This window comes from Trachurus trachurus, assembly GCF_905171665.1.
Source record: "Trachurus trachurus genome assembly, chromosome: 16".
Classification (NCBI taxonomy): Eukaryota; Metazoa; Chordata; class Actinopteri; order Carangiformes; family Carangidae; genus Trachurus; species Trachurus trachurus.
In genome coordinates, this window is record NC_139902.1 from 13,683,751 (window position 1) to 13,704,569 (window position 20,819).

A 20,819-nucleotide genomic window follows, 5' to 3' on the forward strand; every position below is an offset into this window, starting at 1 on the left:
TGCAATGAATCTTTGAATAAATGGCCGGAAATAGCTCATGATCTCTCACAATGTTTCCAACAAAGTTAAAACTAGAATGGCATTCGGAGAGCGCAGACCTCCAGTGTGCAACAACAAACATGAAATTAAAATTCAAGCTCTGGCAGAAATAAACAGACACGGGTGAAAACATAATCTCCTTGGCGGAGGTAACTCATTACAGCAGCACCTACAGCATTGGCAGTGAGTACTGGAGCCATTAAGGCGTCAGTCTTGGGATGAGCGAAGCACACCTACATTACAACTCTCTCCCACAGAGAAATCCATCCTAGAATAAGCACCTGCATCAACCTCTCAGCGGTAATTGATGGAAGTGAGATTGCAACATAACAAAGCTGAGCCAGATGAAGCCTTTCTAAGGAAACTGGGAACAGAAACAGGGTCATTTAAAGCAACTCATAACAAAAAAAACAACATTTTAAATGCATTGAACATCACGGACAAGATTGTCTGAGGTTTTTTCTTTAAATGGTGCTGCATGAGAAACCCAGAGTAGCAGTGAAGGATCTTGTCGGTGCAGTGCAGAGACATGTGCGGTGGCTGATCTGAAGTCACTTTTGCTCTACATTTTGTAACACCGACGCTCAAACAAGACATTACTTTGTGGTGAAGTCAGGTAGGAGCTGTTAATGACGTATCTTATTTTCAGCAGTAATGCTTAGTATAGTGCGAAGGTCCTATATTGTTAGAACAGAGAGCTGCATGATGAAATCATTTTAAAGATGGTGAAAGAACAATACGTCAGCCAGTTTGTGCCAAAAACTAAATTAACATGGTCATATTGTGAATCAACAGGAACTTGCTGAAAAAAACCCAGAATGACTAAATATAGCTGCCGAAGCTATTTCACCAAGGTGCTTGATGTATATAAACTAAACCTATTTTTGAGCCTATAAACGTTTGCACATAGAGAGGAAGAGCAAAGCAAAAATGTACTATATGAAACAATCAGCACTAGTACTTGTAAAACATGTAAGAAAAAATATCAACACTCTTGTAATAGGATATACTATATTCCTTCTGTTCATATTTCCTCATCTTTTACACATCGCAGGTGAGGTACTAGAATAATAAATTAACATAAACACATACCTCATTTTCTGGTCACATTTCAAAATAAAGTGTAACTCAGACACACTGCTACACTGAAACGTGTGAGGACACTGCTGGAAATTGTCACTGTCAGGGGGAACACCCCCCTGCCAATCATCACTGTTATCAGATACTGTTGTCTAAATATAGTCCTGACTGTAGCTCCTCATGTGTGATTGAACCCGGTGACTCTTATTTCTTGTACTGCAACTCACTCTTCAACACTCACGGTTACAGTAATAAAAACCAGGAGGATGCATGTGTGGCTGGTGGAATCAGCTGGATGCTGATTTCAGCGTTTCACTACAATTTGAATGCAGGACGCAGATGTCAGAGATATATTGTGTGTGACATAAAACACATCATTTCCCTTTGTATAGTTTTACTTTCATGCACTGAGTGAATTTATCTGAGTCTATGTATGCATGTGCCAGTGTGTATGTTTTTGAGTGTTATGTACAGTGAGTGTTTTTAAAAAGAAGACTTTTACTGGGGCAAATGTACAACATGAAGAAGTTTGAAACTTAACAAGACTAATTTGATATCGCCAGTATGTCCAAGTGAGTAAAATGTCAGACTGAGCTGTCTTTTGACAATCACACCTACAAAATGTGAGTATATAAATCAGATAACAATGGAACTCTTTTTTCCATAGGTACTTTCTTTATGAGTGTACGTGGTTGCCAAGTAAAGTCAATTTAAAAATAACTCAAGTAAAAAATATGATCTATTGAAATGCAAATGCTTTAGCAAAAATGACTGTATGATGGCTTTGATATTATATGTATAAAGGAATTATAGCTTTGAAATATATACTTGTGTTTAAAGACTGCAAAAGAATGAGAATGTCCACAGTCACACACCTGAACTGCTTTTCAATTAAGATACAATGACCAGATTGATCTGTGAAGCTTTTCACTGTAATTACAGTAATGTAGCGTGTGTGTATGGTTTTTCTTTCTTTCTTTTTGTCACTTCTTATTTTTGATCATTTTTGGCCTCACACAAACATTTTGATGATAATCCTGGTTATTGATGGAGTTCTCCAGATGTGCGACTTTGCAGCTTTAAACATCAAGACATAGTAATTTCGGCTAAAAAAAAAAAGGCTTCAATGCAGAGCAACAGTATGTAACATGTCAAGAGAGAATGAAAAAATAAAAGATGCAACTGAGCAACAAGATGGTGTGTGTGCTTGTTTGTAAAACGCACAATGATATGTTTCAATCGCTAATTAAAGAGTTGACTAAACCAAATTACAAAGAAGAAAAAGAGGAGATGGAGATGAGTGAAGTTTTGTTCGTGCGGTGCTCGCAGAAAAAAACAACTTGTGCTCCTGCAAATTGTAGCCAATAGCAAGGCTGCGGCAGCACAGGTTTGAATCCCACAAAGACCTGCTTCGCTTCAGAGATGTTTATCTCTGAAGCAGAGGGTTTTTTTGTTGGCTCTCTAATCTCCTCATTGTATTACTCTGATACTTTAGTGCATTTAACACATAATACTTTCATGAGCAGTAGCAATTAATTGTACTGTCAATTAGGATTATTGGGAGTATTTTTGACATAATTGAATGGATCTCAATACTTCTTTAATGTATGACTTTCTGCATGGCCAGATTTCTATATAGGAATTTGTTTTAAATTGGACAAACTCTTTACAGTAATTGACCTTCAGATTCTGCTAAAAAACATTGTGTGAGAAAACAATAACAGTCAGAAGGAAATCTAAGAAAATCAATCAAACATGACTGAAATATATTGTAACTGCTGTGGGAGAATTTGTCACCGCCGCTATCAAAAAGATCTACTCCCTCATCCTGTTGTTGACACACGTTCACTAAACTGAGAACATTTGAGTCTTTCTCTTCATTCTCCGTCAGATGTGACAGTTTGCACGGAAAGTGATGAGGCTTTGATGCAGAAACATTAGTCACAGTGTGGATGGGTCTGTGTGCGAGAGCTGTAGAGGTGTAGACAGGACAGCAGTACGTTGATAAGAGAGCAGTAGGCGGGGGAGACCGGAAGACAGGAAGATGTAACCAGGTAAGGAAACAGTGACACAGAGGATGGGCAGAGTGTATGAGAAGACAAAGAGAGAGAGAAAGAGAGAGTTACAATAGAGGAAGTTAACAAAACATTTGGAGGAGAACAAAAGACGCATGATATTGAAGGTAGGCCTAATATTTGGCAGTTTTTTTTTAACCTCTTCTTTTGTTAAATTTCCACCCTTTAGTTTGAATGTAACCTTATTTATCAAATGTGATGTTTTGTTGTTGTGTGTCGTGAACATAACATAATGTGCCCCACCTTCCAAAGTGGTGTTTTATATCTGCCATTTGCTCCACGTTTTTCTTGACAGAATGGGACTTGTGCAATACCTCGTGATTGCCCTGATGTTGTCTGCACAGTTAGTGCTCACTTCTCCACTGGTAACAAAGCCCTTCCTCTTCACTTTATCTACATAAATCATCGAATAGCTACAGGAAACCGAGACCTTTGCTTGTTTGCTTTTGAAGAATGAGAAATAACTTAAAGGCTAAAATGTGTTAACATGACCTGTGTGTTAAGTTATTCAGGACTTTGCTGAATTATTATAGTGTTTAATTTATATCTCTATCAATCCATAAACAGACTAAGAGGTCTTATTCTGACAATGACAAACATTTGTGCCCTCCAGGTAAGAAACTCAGGATACATAAGCTTTTATTTCTGCATCTAGTTTTCCTGTATGTTCCAAATCTGGCTATGACTGCAATTAATGAATCAGTACTGACTGGTATTTGGAAATTACTTTATAGTTCTTCCTCTGTGCCTTTTTTTCTCTCTCTCTTTGCACGTCTCTGTGTCTGCATTGATCAAAAATGACGCATATTGCATGCCATATGACCACATCCTTCATTGATATGCAGTCCTAGAGGAGCAGGCGGTCTCTGCTCCTCTTGTCATCCGGTTGCTCTCATTTGTTTCTTTCTGCTGTCAGGTGAGTTTCAAAAGTCTAGTGCAGAGTGTGAGCCCTGTCCTGCTGGCACCTTCACAAATGACTGGAACATCGAAGACAGCTGCCATCGCTGCTTTGGAGACTGCAGGGCAGGTAAAGAAACTATGAGTCATTTTTTTACTAACTTACCAATTTCACCCTTCCCTGTCAGGACTGAAATGATGGCAGTGAACTTTGGGTTTCTTTAATCAAGTGGAAATATAGATTAAAACAACAAGGATACCTTTTCATATCTTGAAATGAACTTCTGCTGTTAAATAACTACGGTCTCCACTGTTGTCCTCTGTCTTAGATTATCATCTAAAGGTGGTTCGGAGCTGCAGCAGTACTTGTGATTTGAAGTGCGTCTGTGAGGCTGGTTTCAGATGCATCGACAAGGTCCCTTTCTCTACTGAAGACAACTGTAGATCCTGTGTCCCAGAAACGCCCTCAACTGGTAAATACCAAGCAGTGCAGTTTCCAAACTCTGATTAGACAGGGTTCAGCCAGCAGGGGGCCTTGTAATAAACACAAATGTGCTTCTAAAGGGATTTCACCCACTGTAAGAGGATGACCAACAATGATACCAAAGATGTTACACGTGTTAATTACACGTGACATTAATCAAAAATGTTGATAGGCTCCACTCTGATCTTAGGGGGCTCCCCCCTCAGTGAGGTAAACAGTCCGAGAAACCATCACAGCATTAACAAAGTGACAATCAACCAAAATTACTAATATTACTTAATTATACTTATATAGTTTTAGTTCTAGATAAGTACATAGAAGAATATTTGTCTCCTGTCCCTGTCAGATCAGTATGTTCACCATTAATATCAATCATAGGAAATAATGAAACATTAAAAATCTCCCGAACTGTAAATGTATATTGAAAGAAATGGTTTGAGATCAGCTGTGGGGTGACATTGTTTAGATTATTTAGAAGACTGTCTAAAACTCTTACCCTCTCCAAAAAAAAGACCACTTATCACTGATAAGGCACGATTTATCAATATTTGTTAAGAGATGATTTAACAATGCTTTATTGATCAATTGTAAGCCTTTAATAAAAACAGCATTTATCTTGCCACCTTTTGGAAAATCCTCTTCAAACACTTTTTGTTTGTCTTTTGAGTCCTGTTAGTCATTAAAGTGGGATGTTGGGAAAGGGCTGCTGGAACAGGCTCCATTTATAATCTAAGATTTGTGTTCGACTCCAGATGTTATTTACAAGTTTTTTGCTGCTCGAGCTGAATTATAACGTCAAAGAAACAGACAGATTATGACTGTTCAAAGCCTGAATAAACAATTTCAGATTTGTAGTCAGTATGTCACCAATGCTACTGGCCTGCAGCACACGAGATGTTGGGTGCTGAGTGTTCGATTGCCTCTCTAATAACTTATGAGTTATGAGTTATATGTTCAGGAGGTTTTGACTGACAGTGGTGTCCGTAACCAACAGATCAGAGGGTTAAAACCAGTAGAAACAAAACAATTAAGCAGCTTTATGTTACAAATCCTCAGATACTCATCTGCAGACACAGGGCGTCTTAGAGGGAATTGAAGTTGAGTGTATAACATTTGTTTTTTTCTCTGATGACCAGATGTTCGATGACTAAAATCCATCATCTGGTTAAAAATTAGCAAGGTCTAAAAAATGTATCTCAAAAACTGGACAAAAGCTAATTTTTGAACCTTTTGGCAAATTTGAAATCCTGAAGCGTCAATATCTCAAAACAGAGGGAGAAAAGGCATAGTCGTCCAGTCAGAGATTTTGTTTTACAGTCAGACATGATGATATGATCTTTCTGTGGCAGAAAAATCTCCCTCACACAGCACATGTACTTGAAATGAATCAGAACCTCCTCTAATTGTTTGAGATTGGTTTGTCTTGGCATCATAACAAGAGCAAATCTATACTGACTCTCTCCATGCCCACAGACTTTTCTCACGCACCTGTGTATGATCTGTTACTGCCAGGATGTTACCAATGCTGAGACATGCCAGTAGTTTTGGTTTGGGTTTACATAACTTTGTCCTTCAGAATCTGAAACCAAACCTGTGATATTTTCATTCTCCAGTGGCAGCAAATGTTACGAAGAGGCCTTCCCTACTTTCAGGACATACCAGAACCTCAGCCAGCACTTCAAGCACACCCTGTCAACTTCCTGAGTGAGTCGCTGACTTCCTGAGATACAGTAGCTACACAACAGACCACAGACAGAGTGGAGTTTTAACTCCCACGTTGCCTTATTATATTATGATTACTTTAGCATTTGGTTCAGACACCACAACCAGTTTTTGTTCTATATTCGAGGTAGTCAACTTTCTTAACACTGCACCTGTATCTGACACAGATGCCAGAAGCCAGTCCCTCCGACACCGAGTGCAGGTGAGTGTGTACTGTATGAGTGTTGGGGGAAAATTTAATGTCAGTATGTTTGAGACACAGTGATGAACTATGAGGTGTTTGATCGACCTATAGTGCCCTCTGAAAGTTGACAAACAGCACGCTACCACTAGAGGCAATGCAACTTAACACTTATCAGTCAAACCACCACTTGCAGTGAAACCGATTTAACTACCCTGCATAAGATCATACTCTCTCCAAAAATAACCCACAGGTTGCCCATGGGTGGCAGCGAAATAGAAATGTGCCATGTTGCAGATGGCGAGAATATATGTTCTAAACTTTAGCATCTCTTTAGCACCGTGAGGCTCACAAAGCAGATGGTGGCATGTCAGTAACATCTCCTCTGCAGCGATGGCAGGTGCTGTTGCAAGTCACTGGCATCTTAGGTTGCCACAGGAAGTGCCACAGGATGTGCCACAGCTAGCTGCTGCTGCTGCTGTTGCCCCTCTTTGAGCTTCCTCAACATTCATGTTGAATAGTTGTCGTTTCTTTGATATATTTTCTTTAGCAGTAGCACCATCTTCAGGTCAGAATTCAAATGTGTTCATATGGACTGACTTGCCTTGATTATTATGTTAGCATGATGATGGGCTAAACAACACAGGCACATGTGTTTCACATCAGCATATCAGCACTGTTATTGTGAGAATGACCATTTGGATAAAATCATTGCTGTGCCCGAGCCTTGCAGAGATGTGAGTGTTACTATAAACTCTTCATTCTTGTTTCTGTCTTTCTTTCAGTCAGCGGCCACCTGACAGCCATCTTGTGTCCTGTGGTTATTTTGGGATGTTTGACCCTCATTATTCTGTTCTGCCTCTGTCGCCCAGGAGATGAAACATGTTTCAAGCAAGGTAAGATTGCATTTACATCCAGGACAGAGTTCGGTTGGTTGCATGATTTCTTGGAAACAACGAAACATTTGACATCAGAGGTGTATTTTGACTGTGATCACTGGTTTGTCATCAGCTCTCCTATACTTATGTGAATCATAGTTGTGTTGAATCATCATTTATAGTGTAAAGAAATCAATAACTGTGACTTATTATTTAATTTACTCTTTTTCAGCTATTGCAAAGTTGTATAGGCCTAATGAGGTAAGTATCTAAAGGACCCCGGTGCTCATTCTAGCATTATTTACACACAAGGAATCATTTCTCTACTATGACTTTGTTTTCTCTACACTGATGGACATGTTCTTCTTTAGGAAAGGCTAGATGCTTCTCACAAGTCAAAGGAGCCAAGTCATCAGTTCCCCAGAGACTCATTCAGTGCAAAGCAGCAGCCACCATGTCTGTCAGCAGCCAATCTAGGTACTGATGAATGAAATGACAACTTTCATGTGAAATAGCTGACTGACCTTTTGGGGTCATTTCGAAGTTTTTTTTATGAAGTGAAAGATGCATCTTGGTTTGTGTTATGAATCGTTGTTGTGTCGACGCTATGAACTATATGTTGGTATAGCAGGTTAACTAAAACATTTGTCTGTGTGCCTCCTTTCTCGTTGATGTCTGTAGGTCCGGTCCATCTCCACAATCCAGGGACAGTCATCTTGAGCTTCCTCAGCCAGTTTACAGGGCATGTTGGTTCAACAATCGAAGGAGGGAAGATAGCTGAGACAGTGGGAAGTGAAGAAGAGGAAGAAAGAGATTGTCATGTGTGTCATCCCACCTCCTCTCCCAGTATTCATCTCTCGGAGGAAGAGAGGAGCGAAGAGATTGACAGCATCTTCTTCCCCTCCCAAGAACAAGGGAAGGACTGCCATGTGTCCAAAGAGGAAGAGCTATGATACATAGCAGAATTCCCAGATGGTTACGACTATGACCTTTAAACGCATCCTTTTAAAGGAAGGGATTATAAAACTGTTAAACTACAGATGAGCACGGAGCATATTACATCTTCCTCTGGCAAACTGTGAAGATTACAATGCTCTATGGTGTTATTATTTCCTGCAGTTTCTGGGAAACTTGTGGTTGGTAAGAACCAGAGACTTTAATTCTGTGATGAAAAGCCGGGGATTGATTTATTTTTCCATGTTGTAATTTAATAAATCCTGTAAATACTATTTGATAAAAATCACTGTAAAATATAAGACCTGATTGTTTTAATGTTTTGCATAAATATGAGGCAGTTTATTTACAATGAAATTTTAATTTGAATGAAGAAAAATAGTTATTACAAAATATTCATGGCTATGAATGTATCCTTGAACTACAAAGCAGCAGCAAAAAGTCAATTTATATATATATTATACATATATATATATTTATTTACATTATATATACATAGAAATGTAAAGATGTGAAATATCTTTTACTTTTGTGTACCATAGTACATACCACCTTTTAGCAACACAGTGCACAATTTCTAACTCCTGGATATGTCCCTCTCCATATTTTCATTTTCTTCCACATTCTTTTTCTCTATGTTTTTATACCCTTTGTAATAGTAATTTTTTCCATCAGATCAACGTCACAGATGTAAAACAGTCATATTTCCTCTCAGGAAACTGTATCATTCCTGAAGCATTAAAGGGATAGTTCACCCAAAATTGAAATTTCACTCATTATCTAGGCTACTCACCCTCAAGTCGACTAAGGGCTGGGAGAAGTTTCAGAGTTATCCGTGGCTTCTCTGAGTTACAGGGGGTCTCGGCGTAGCAGTGCATGTCCATATAACAGTTGCAAATGGATAACTGTCTTCGTAACAAAAAGACACACCAAAAAACATCCAAATACCTCCATGCTGCTCGTATGTAATGTCTGTCTTGTATTGAAGCCCCAAAATGCGAAATTGTCCCGAAAAAAATTAAATAAGTCTATTTTTCAAGCTTGTTTGTAGCGGAAGCTCCTCTTCCCGCTTTGAGAAGCTTCCGCTACAAAACAAACTTGAAATATAGACTTAGTGTCTTTTTGTTACGAAGACAGTTGGTATCCTTTTGCAACCGTTATATGGACGCCGAGACCCCCTGTAACTCAGAGAAGCCACAGATAACTCTGAAACTTCTCCCAGCCCTTAGTCGACATGAGGGTGAGTAGATACTGTAATGAGTGACATTTCAATTTTGGGTGAACTATCCCTTTAAGTACATCCTCTGTGGTCCCAGTTGACTGGAGTGTTGACCCCCCCATTTAGTTGTTGTTTTTAATGATTTTATGTCACTAAATGTCCTCTTGACTTCTTGTCGTCTTCTTCGTCCAACTTCAGTCTCGGCACGCAGCTGGTCTTTAGCTCACACATCAATAGGTTGGTCACATTTCCCACACACTTCCTGAACAGGTTTGGATACCTCCTCATCCACAGGGCTTGGTGTTTCTTTCACAGCCAGAAAGTAGCCTGTGCAACAAGATTTTTGAAGATTTAGAATTAGATATCAAAACATAAATTTATGCACACACACACACAAAAAGAAAGATGACAGTGGTGATTATGCTCAGTATACTGCCTGAATTTTTAGGGTGCAGGGTTATGGCTTGGCAAGCTTACCATGCTTGGATCTGATCCAGCGCAGGAAGGGTTTGAGTTTTGTTGCAAGAGCGAGTGCAATCCCGGTACACAGGAGGGCAATTATCACCAGGAACCAGATAGTATCTGTACGAATGTGTGAGAGAGACATTTGGAAAATGCAATAACACGGGCGAAAGAGTTCAATCATTTCATCAGAACACAACCATTAGCTGACTTTACCTTTCATTGGCTTAGTATATGGTGTCACGGTTGTTGAGACGGCTTTAGGTGTGGAGGCTGAAAGGACAAGATGAAAAAAAATGTATGAGCTCAGTGGGGCATTAATAGTTCACCTGTTCATGGTTTAAATTAGACAGAGAGCTCCAACTATACACTCTGACCGACATTAGGATTTATAATTATCCTAACACGATTGATGATTAACTTGTGTCACCTTGTGTGTGTGCGTGGGTCAGGTCTCTGTGGATACTTTAGTGTAAACAAACAGTTGTTTTAATGAGGTGGGAACACGTGAGGGGTGTACCAGTGTAGCCAATGTTCGTATCTGGCCCTCTGCGTTGTGTTTCTCATGGCCTGCCCTAGGTGGAGTTCGAACCCTGGTCTCCTGCACGGCTGGTGACGATGCTAACCGCTTCGCCAAGAGATTGTTAACCGCTTGGCAAGTTGGTTAGCATGTCCTTTATGGGTGGAGTGAGTGCACATCCGTTACACCAGCATGTGTTTGTGTTATTTTTACTGGCTACATCAGTATGGCATCCAGCATTTCAGCTCAGCAACCATTCAGGAAAACTGTAGACTGCTGCTACAGGACATGTTGCCATGGTCACAGTGTTGTGTGTGGTTAGTATTGTGTTGCCATGGTTGCAGATAGGTGCAATGAATTATTATTTCTGTCTTTGAAGCACATTGAGTTTATGCTCGTCATATGAAATGTGCTATAAAGTTGACATTGTCATTGACATTTTATGAAACAAGACAATTTTATCATCAGAAAATCAAATCAGAATAGTTCGTAAAAGCAATTTTTTGATGAACAAGAAATAAAATTACTCTGTTATACGTGTTTGAGTGAACAAAATTGCACAATTCACGTTGCTGAATGGGATAAGTTAAATGGTGTAACACTAATACTGTAGTGTGGCTGCCCTTCTTCAGCGACCAGCTCAGCCAGCACACCAAAAGCAGGGTAATGTGAGGTTATGAGAGCAAGAGACCGCATCTCAGACCACACCCAAGTCGGATGGTGGTTGTGGTGCAACAGATGCTGAACCAAAAGGCTTAATGAAACAGTTTATTGTCATATGGTTACTTCTAGGATAACATCTTGGCGTAAACTTAGTTTCCTAGAGTTCTCCCTATCTAGACTTCTTTTTTTTTAATTAGAGTTTGTCTCTTTCTAACATCTGTATGAAAATTGATTTGAAGGGGCAGATTGACGGAAATAGTGCATTTGTGCAGAGCAAATGCACTGTTAATGTTAAGCAGCCGACCACCCACCAGGAAAGATAAAATTTAACTTGTGTAAATGCAAGAGCAAGTGTGTTTTTTCTGTTTTAGCAGGTCTAATTTGGGTGTTATCTTACTTGTAGTGGATGGAGGAGATGTACGTGACTGGCGTGTCTTGGGTTCCATGTTTGCTGTAAAAACAGAGGGAAAAAAATGTTACTATGTTTGCGCTAGTGATGCACACATGTAAAATGAGTAAAGTTTGGGCTCGAAACGTCATGTGTGAATAAATTATACTTGCATTGGAGCTCCTTTAGTGTTTCAGACTTTCCTCATTTTACATGTAATTCTTATTTGGTCCAGCACCCACCCAAAACTGGGCAAGAGGATGTGCGTGTTGTTTTTCACTTTTGCCCAGTGATGTGTGTGTAGTTTCCCAGTGTTTTCCATATTCAGAGTGTGAAAATGTATTTGAATGTTGAGATTGATGGAGCACATTGTGAACAGAGAAACCCAGGTTTAACTTGTGTAAAATGTGTCAGTAATGCAGAAAGCGCTCAAAAGGTTTTTCACTATTTCAACAGGTCTATGTGGAAGGAGGGCGTGGCTTACTTGTAGTGGATGTAGGGAGTGCGGGTCTGATGGCGTCTGTCTCACACGCGGTGCAAGATTGGTCTTTGCATCTGTAGCCAGCTTTACATCTGCACACTGCGTTATGAGTGGCAGTGCAGTTTGACTTGTACTCCATGTTTGCTGTAAACACAACAAAATAATAATAATTAAAAAAACAGCTGTCATTATGAGAAGCATAATCATAACTCTGAGTATGTTTATGAGCATCACACACACACACACACACATACACACACAAAGGTTGACGTTCAAACATGACATATATCAGAAAATGTGAAATGACTCACAAATTGGGCATGGCAGGTAAAGGGTCTAGTTTTAAGTCATAAGACAGTTTTATTATCACTTTATGATACCATTTCTTTAGAGTCAGACGGAACTGTTATGTCTCAGTGAAAGCAGTATTTCATTTTGATTAAACAGTTTCATCCTAACAGGATGCTTTAATGTGCACACCTCATTGTGATCTTACAAATTAGCTAACAGAAAACTACTCATATGAGTTCCACTGATACTGAGTCATCACTTCTCATTTGTTTTCATGAAACTAATGTTAGGAAATGTAATAAAACTAAGACAATGAAAATCATGAAGATGTCAAATTTAATGTCATTTGCGGTCAAAGTTCAGATAGACTTTATATCTGAGTAGTTTTTACATTAACTGATGTTATCAGGTAAAAAATCAATCGCAATCTCAGACGACTTCTTTCCTCAGCTATACCCGACTATTTCACAACACTGGAAACAAAAAATGTCCTCACAAGCACTGTTAAAAATGTAAAACTTAAAAGAAAACTGCAAGTGAAGTGAATTTAATGTTACAACTGGTGATTTATGTTGATTTTGTTTTAGCTTGTTCGGCCTCACTGCGAGGCGAGAGGTCACAGTTCAGGTCACTGAGTCCAGCTCAATCGGGTTCAGTTGGTGGACTTGAGCAAGTTGCTCCCCCCACCCTGTTGTCCCATGATAATCCATTACAATAAGATGAGGAAAAAACTATTTCAGAGGATTTTTCTAAGATTACAGCATTGTGTTATGCAATCAAATGAAAAAGTAACATAACATTTATGGCTGATGGCAGATTAAGGGCAATAACTGAAGTGATGTCAAGGACAGAAAATGCAACTGTACGGTATAATATGAGTAGCAAAGTTTATAATATTTGGCATGGTGCTCTCTTTGATCCATATCCTTGTAAATGATACTGTAGCTCCCTGACAAACGACCAAAGACCAACTGGAGAGAAAACAGTTGTATTGCATAAGTGTGTGAGATTATTGTGTGGGTTGAATAACTTCCACCTGAATAAATTTCCATCCCCTTTTTTCAGTTTAAAGCGTCGACATATGTAGGACTGCCTTGTTATTGACATTTTGAACGCCCACCTTCATCACCCTAGATTCTAAATAAGAGTTTTAAGATTCTAAAAAAAGATAACTGTACAACGACGGCTCACAAAGGTTTCTGCACGTACTGTATTGCCAGATTTTAAAGGTCTGTTTACAGATGCACTGTAACCCCAGTCAGTACATAAAGAGTAAAAGTCAACGTAAATGCTAAAATATTCATGCACCCATAATTCAGACTCGCTTCTGTGTGTTCTCTCTTCACCGTTTTCCACAGTGACATTTAAGAATAAGCATAACAGTCTGTTTTTGCTCACCTGTAGCACAGCAGAGACCTGAGTAATAACAAGTGTCTTTTGGTGTCTGCTGCTCTTTCCGATGTTTACCACTTTTCTGTGTTTTTCATTTTTTTCCACTGACATGACGATGGTCTACTTTTTGAACCTCCTCCTGTCGTTGCCACCGTTGGTGGGTTGTGCTGCTGATGCTATCATGTCTGATGAAGAATCCCACCCTGCTAAACCCCCCTCCAGACCTGGGTTCACTCAGGGTTTCTTAGACCGTCCCTCCCCTCCTCTTGTTCATCTCTTTCTGACTATATCCCACCATCACAGACAGAGAGGGAAATCCCCCTAACATATGAGGTTTCTATGGGCAAACTTCTCTGAAATCATGATGTACAGACAGAGTTGACTAACAGCTAAGTGTGTCTTCTTTAAGGTTTTGTGCTGTAACTGGTCGAAGTTGTTGGTCACGATCACAGAGAAGTGATGACTCACTCACACATGATCCTCAAAAGGCAGATGCAGGGGGGTGGGGGGTAAATACAACATGTTTTTATAGTATTATGTAATCAAAAAATATTTAGGTCATATCTCATCTGGTCTTCATTGCTATGTACTGCTCTCTGATTCACTTCAGTTTCTGAAGATTTCCAGCATTCTTCTTCAACTTTTATCGAAGAGCACAAACTGGCAACATTAAGGAAAAAGTAATCACCCCTTTAAAGCAAATTCTGTGGCCATACACCACACGCACTGCATTTATATCACTCCTATTACCAAAACTGTCCCTGTTATATGTTTGAAGTAGACCGTAACACGCTTCAGATCTCTCATGTACAGCCCAAAAGACAATTACTCACATTGTAGGCAAGATGTGCAGATACTGCAATACATATCCACGTTGTCAGATTCTGAGTATCGGTCCCCCTTGCATGGCTCACAGAGAATGTTACAAGTGTTTTCTGAACGCGATTTCATTTTCTGACCTGTAACACACCAGGAAATATGACCTGTTACAACCTACATCACAACTGTTAGATGTATCAAGATGAAAAAAAAAAACGCCATCGTACCTGGTGGGCACTTTTCACAGCATAGTGAGGGGTCTTTGACCGGCCAATGATATTCTGACTTATTGCACTGTATGGAAACCACAGAAGAGAGCAGAAACAGGCTGCACAGGGCAGTAAGGGCGATATAACAAAGTGGTTGCATCTAGGAAAAGGGAAACAAGAGGAAGTAAAAAAAGAGAGAGTGAGGAGGATACACAGAGAGAAGAGGAGGAGAAGGAGGAAAGATATTTATTATTCTGGCAGATAAGAGAATAGTAACATGATAACAGCAAAAGATTAACACAAGTGACATCTACAGTCATGACAGACACTTAGTTAATCATTAAAAACAAAAAATGCAGATTTGAAAAGAATGTAACACATGTAAATCGAGTAGACTTAGAAATTTAGCATTATACTAATCCAAACACTCTACCGACCTAACATCCTATACTGCAGGTGAGATGACATTAACATTATCAATCAACAAGACGGAACATTTATCAGAGCAACAGGCTGTAAAATGTCTTGCTACAGTACTTACAGTGGAGGAGGAGGTGAGACAAGATGTGACCTGGGACCCTCTGAGATGAAGACTGAGCAGGGGACCAGCAGTGTGTCAGGGGATTATTCATAAAATGTGAAGTGATGACTCATTGTGACACTTTGATCGTTGCCTTTGAGACTTCTCTGTCCTACTCTCTCATCCTGTCTGTGTCTCTCTGTCGCGACCCCCCAGGGCTCGGTGCACAAAAACAGGCACTCCACCAGCCTCCACTTTTTTCCACAGTCAGGCACCATCTCTCTGTCGATCTCTGTCTGTCTCGTTTCATCCTAAATCAACCTTTCGGCTCTGAACCATCTAATTCTCTCTCTCTCTCTCTCTCTCTCTCTCTCTCTCTCTCTCTCTCTCTCTCTCTCTCTCTCTCTCTCTCTCTCTCTCTCTCTCTCTCTCTCTCTCTCTCATTATCTTTCATCTATCACTCTCCCTCTCAGAGTTGGGTTACGAGGTTGCTTTACTAAAATATCATGAACCACTCATTTATCTGCAAAACCCTGCAGTTGTTACAAAAAGCTGTTATGAGATAAACAGTATTCCAAGAAATGGCATTTATGTTGATGAAGTGGTGTGCAGCTTTATGACACACAGGAGTATTGCTTTTAACAATACCAAATACACAGATTAGATCAAAATTCCTTATTAAAAAAGTTAGTCATCTCATCATGAGTGTGAACATATAAAACATAGCATGTGAAATCAGTGATATTTGTGCTGTCAGATTGTGGTGGCAACACGATGTGGTACCACTTAATTTCAGTATTTTTCTTTTGTTTTTATCTTACTGTAAGTAATGACACAGTCTTTTCTTTTCATACATCACATTTATTGATTTTGTTGATTAATTTGAGTGCATGCATTTTAGTTACTGTAACAGTCTGTTGATTAACATTTCTTTTGTTTGAGTTGAGACTCACCTTGTGTGTCTTTTGCATGCCGCTCTCCCCGGCTCCAGAAAGGAAGTGGCATCATCCTTATGGAAGCAGAGCAGGCAGTGGAGGAGGCTGCCTTGGAGGTGTGGGAGGGGAGGCTGCCTTTTCCTCATTTGAGCTGATTAAGAGCTCTAAGTTTACTTCATGATTTGAATGTTATTTTGAGCATAGGTTTCCATTTGGGGTCTTTGTTCACATTATGTTTCAATCACAGTATGGAAAAAGTGTTTATGTCTGTTCCCTTTTATTGTCTATCAGCCAGCAGGTGTCTTTATAACCCCCACCTACTAATTGTCTCGTCTGTTAGCTCAGTTGTGGAGTTAAGACCTCAGTTTAAGTTAATAGGGTCCTCGTTAAGAGTTGTTATTTTTCCTAATTTTTGTATTTGTACAACCAATACCTTTTGATGTTGTTAATTTGAACTGAGTTTGTCAATAAACTAACATTATTTTGACGTTTACACCTTGTGTTCTTGAGCCTCTCTTGTTTGGTCCCTGACACAGATGCAGTGAGAAAGAGAGGCCATAAGCTGAACACACACTATATTACACACTGTCATCTCTGGTGGTTCTGTGTAATTTTACGTAATGACACTGAAATGTATTGTCCAGGCATTTAATAAATGATGCTGGCCGTAAACAGAAAGATGAGGTTCTGAGAAATTCCAGTGCAACCTTTGTGGGGGTGAAAACTATTTGACTTAATCAGTGATTACTAATTTGCATTTCTTTGCTTTCCCAAAAACAAAAACACTAAATCTTCACAACTTTTTTTTTTTTTTTTTTTTTTTTTTACATGACTTGTTTTTTTTTAATGTAGTGTAACCATCAGCATCTTTTAGACTTCTGAAAGATTTTCATCTTCTGTTGAATAAGAGCAGTGAGACACTCACTCAGCTGTCATATTGTGCTCCACTCATTGCCCTGTTGGCCTCTTTTTACAGAAACCAGACCACAACACGTGACCTCCTGTCAACTGTGAACCGGGGACTGAGACTGAAGAAGCGGCGACATAAAGGGACTGCCTCTGCGGCCCTGTGTGGCTCTCCGCAAGCAGCAACACTCAAATGGAGTACAGTGATGACTGTACAAGAGATGACTGAGCAACAAAATTACTCTGAGTTGACTTAGAGCAAACCTGGCCATGCTTATCTTGAGGTTTCACTATTACTGTTGCTTGACCGTAAGGATTAGTACATTTGATTAACACTTCAAAGAAATCCTTGCCAGGAACATGTTAGTGTTGTTGTGATGAAGTAAACAGGTGATAAACAGAAGCTATTTTATTTGGCAGTTTAACGTAAAAATCGACCCACATAGTTAGAAGTGGGATGTCCTGTTCTCACTGCTGGTCTAAAATATCATGTGAAACTATGTGTGAAATGAGTGTTTGCACGTGCAGGCATGGGAGGACCTACTTCAAGTATCTGTATACTGTATGAAATGTGCTAAATAGGTATTTGACACAGAGAGAGTGAGAAGAAGGAGGAGGAGCTGACAGATGAAGACACTTTTTTTTCTGTTTGCTCACTGAAAAGGAAGGATGTGGTTTTTCTAAGGAAGTACTTGTTGTGCTCTGCTGACTGAGCTCTTTCATATACTGTAGCTAGAAAAGTCATGTGAGGCTACACACTGTAAATTGTAATAAGTTCACTTTACTTAAAAAAAGTCAGGAAACCGATTGCCTTAAAATTTCCAAGTAGAGTAGCTAATTCATTTTAAGGTGATATAGCTGAAAATAACTGTGTTTATACAACTCAGATAATGGCAGTAAACTTGAGTGAAGTTAACTCAAAATCATTAGTTAGGTTGACTATAAAATGTCAATTATGACTACTTAAACTTGTGAGTTATGTTAATTAAGCAGTACTCGTGAAAATAAGTTATCCTTACAAGTTTTACAAGTTCACATTACTAGAAAAATATCAGGAAACCGATTGCCTTGATATGTTCAAGTAAGCTGAACTAAAAGTGATAAGCTATTGAAACTAAGAGACAACAGACAACAGTTTGAATGGAAAACAGAGTTTAATAATTAAACTTTTTTGTTCTGAACACAAATACATATACAAATGGGGTCCAGGCTCAGGTATGGTTACATACTTTGTAATATAAACACTAACCTTTTTTTTTATATTACATATTTTGTATGTAAAATAAGATCACTATTTCAACTGAATGCGCAACTGTAATCATGATGTTTAAGACAACTCCCACTGAAACCTGCTCAGAGCTTTCTGATTTAAATTCTTAGTGGATGAGTTTAGAACTGCACTATCAATAGATATATCTTTCAACATATATTAAGTCTGAGATAACTGGCTAAAGAACCTGATGCTGGTAATCAGTATCACCACAATCATGTCAGCATTAACACAAAAGGAAAAAGAAAAGCTGAAAGGAAAGTTGTTTCTTCTCATGAACATACCTGTACACCATTTAGTAAAACAATTTAGTAGTCTGAAAGGGCGATGAGGTTCCCTCCCACAAAAAAGGATCTAACAAGAAAAAAATATCACTTTTCCAACAAGGGTAAAGGATTCAATGTGACCCATAATGTCACGTCACATTCACATTGTGAACACATTCAGTCATTGCATCAGAAGATTTTTGAGTGATTGTATTTTTGGTTTTAGGGATTTATGTCCAAGTGTCCAAGCACCTTTTGGATGAGGTCAAAGGTGTACTTCAGTTGTTGGCATGTGGAAGATTTCCAAGGTCATCCATGACAACTCTTCCTTCCAAAATTATTGCAGTACCTGAAGACTGAAGCGCAGTGAGTCAGGGGAGGCCTGTCTGTCCTCAGGAACGATGGTCAGGATCCCACGGGCGGTGTGAGACATGTCTGGGTCTTCGCAGTCCTAACAACAATAGCAGCAATAACACCAAAATTACATATCAGATGTCACCTTGAATTTCCACGGCAGAAACACAAGACAGCCACTAAAAGTAGTGGTAGAGAGTGGTAGAGAAGTAACTAAAACTAAAGCTATCAAAGTAACATAAGGAGCAGAATTAAATAGAGTGAACATCCTGTGGTGTGGAATTAAAAAAATAGTGATAAAGACAACTTACAAAGCATGTCTTGAAGAAGTCTGTGTTCTCATCTCCTAGGATCACAGGAAGGCCAGAGGACTGCCGTTCACTTCGCAGCAATATCTGTACTGACAAATGTAGAACATACATCACTTAAAGGACAATCAATTAATAGCTCTGCACACACAATGGGGTTGAGTATTTTGTTCCCCACATGATAAAAAATGTGTTACTTTGTATCTGAGAAACTTACCTCTGGTGTGACTTGTTGCAGATACTTTGTTTCTGGCCAACACTTCCCCCCTTGCTCTTGAAAATAGGGTCTGTTTTTTGAGGGAAAAAACAGACAAATTATTATTCAAATTAGAGATTTTATATACATCTTAAAACATGTTTGGAGGGAATCTTTCTCATGACTGAATCGTCACTGACACCATGTTCATGAGAATTTGCTGAATGGCATGGAGTGAGGCTAAATTATGCTCAAGTTGATGCTATAAATGATCAAAATTTTCGATTTGAGCTTCTGCCTCATTTTTGTCTTGCTTTGTAGGATCACTAGAAAAATCTTCAACTTCATGTGCATCTTGTGACATGCCTGGATCTGAATCAGGTGTGCTGGCAATGTCAGGCTTCAGCCGCTTCTGACAGGGAAGCCAGTCTTGAATAATAGTGTAGCCCTCAGAAGAAAACAAGCAGTAGCCTACTTACACATCCATGGCATTCTGTCTTCAGAAATAAAAACCTGCAAAAGAAACAACAAAATCAATCAGTTAAACTGTAACTAAGTCATAGCACAAACGATTAGAGCTGTACATGATATAAAAAACTAAACTTATCAACCAGCGCTGTGTCTGTGGCTCTCTCTCTTGCACACGCACACAAACACAGGCACATGGACAGGTAAACAAACGTGCTAAATCGCGCTAGTGTGTTCAAATTGCTAACCCCCCCCCCCCCTCCCCCCAACTTCACCGTCTCACCGTCCGACCGACGGGTGGGGTGGGGGCGGGGGGCTTTTTCAACCGTTAATAAGCACGCTGTGTTTGTTGAAACTCCAGTAAATCCCTAAATGTTAACGTTATCTGAGTAACTTCACATGAAGAGCTAGTTAGCTTTAGCTTTCACATGACTGCAAAGGACCGACTCGCAGCAACAACAAAAATGAAAAACAAAACTGAACTAACAGATAAATTATATGATAAGAATAATGACTACAAGTTTGCTACATACAAAACCAGTGAAACTTACCGTGTCTCTAGCTCTATGGTCTCTAGCTGCAGCAGCCGCCTTGTTGTTGACGGTTTACCGGGAGCTTCATTCAAAGCACGTCGTCACTCGTCAGTGCGCAACTGCGCATGTGCGTTCGACGAGAGCTGCCGAATGCTGCCGAGTTCCTGCTGGTGATGCAGATGGGTCTTGCTCACTCAAACCTCTAAGTACAGGTTACTTGCAGCTGATGAGTTTGATTACTTGCCTCAGTAGAAAGTTGTCTTTACTAAGTAAAAGTGAGGATAGTCAACAGAGTAAACTGAAATGAGT

General features: G+C 39.4%; 2 protein-coding genes across 2 annotated transcripts; one reads left to right on the forward strand and one right to left on the reverse strand.

Moving 5' to 3' along the window:
- The first annotated feature begins 3,250 nt into the window (after nt 1-3,250).
- On the forward strand, nt 3,251-8,635 carry LOC310999679 (uncharacterized protein). The gene is made up of 11 exons (XM_083990220.1): nt 3,251-3,301; nt 3,490-3,559; nt 3,762-3,807; nt 4,111-4,221; nt 4,421-4,564; nt 6,189-6,279; nt 6,465-6,499; nt 7,264-7,374; nt 7,589-7,617; nt 7,728-7,833; nt 8,038-8,635. The coding sequence occupies exons 2-11, from the start codon at nt 3,491-3,493 to the stop codon at nt 8,307-8,309; spliced, it is 1,014 nt and encodes a 337-aa protein (XP_083846346.1). The 5' UTR covers nt 3,251-3,301; nt 3,490; the 3' UTR covers nt 8,310-8,635.
- A 1,030-nt stretch (nt 8,636-9,665) lies between these two features.
- Nucleotides 9,666-19,084, reverse strand: LOC310999232 (uncharacterized protein; the record flags this gene model as incomplete). Its single annotated transcript, XM_083989556.1, has 8 exons — nt 9,666-9,856; nt 10,007-10,111; nt 10,208-10,264; nt 11,572-11,625; nt 12,047-12,187; nt 14,560-14,685; nt 14,773-14,839; nt 19,001-19,084. The coding sequence occupies 8 exons, from the start codon at nt 19,082-19,084 to the stop codon at nt 9,753-9,755; spliced, it is 738 nt and encodes a 245-aa protein (XP_083845682.1). The 3' UTR covers nt 9,666-9,752.
- Nucleotides 19,085-20,819: the final 1,735 nt, after the last annotated feature.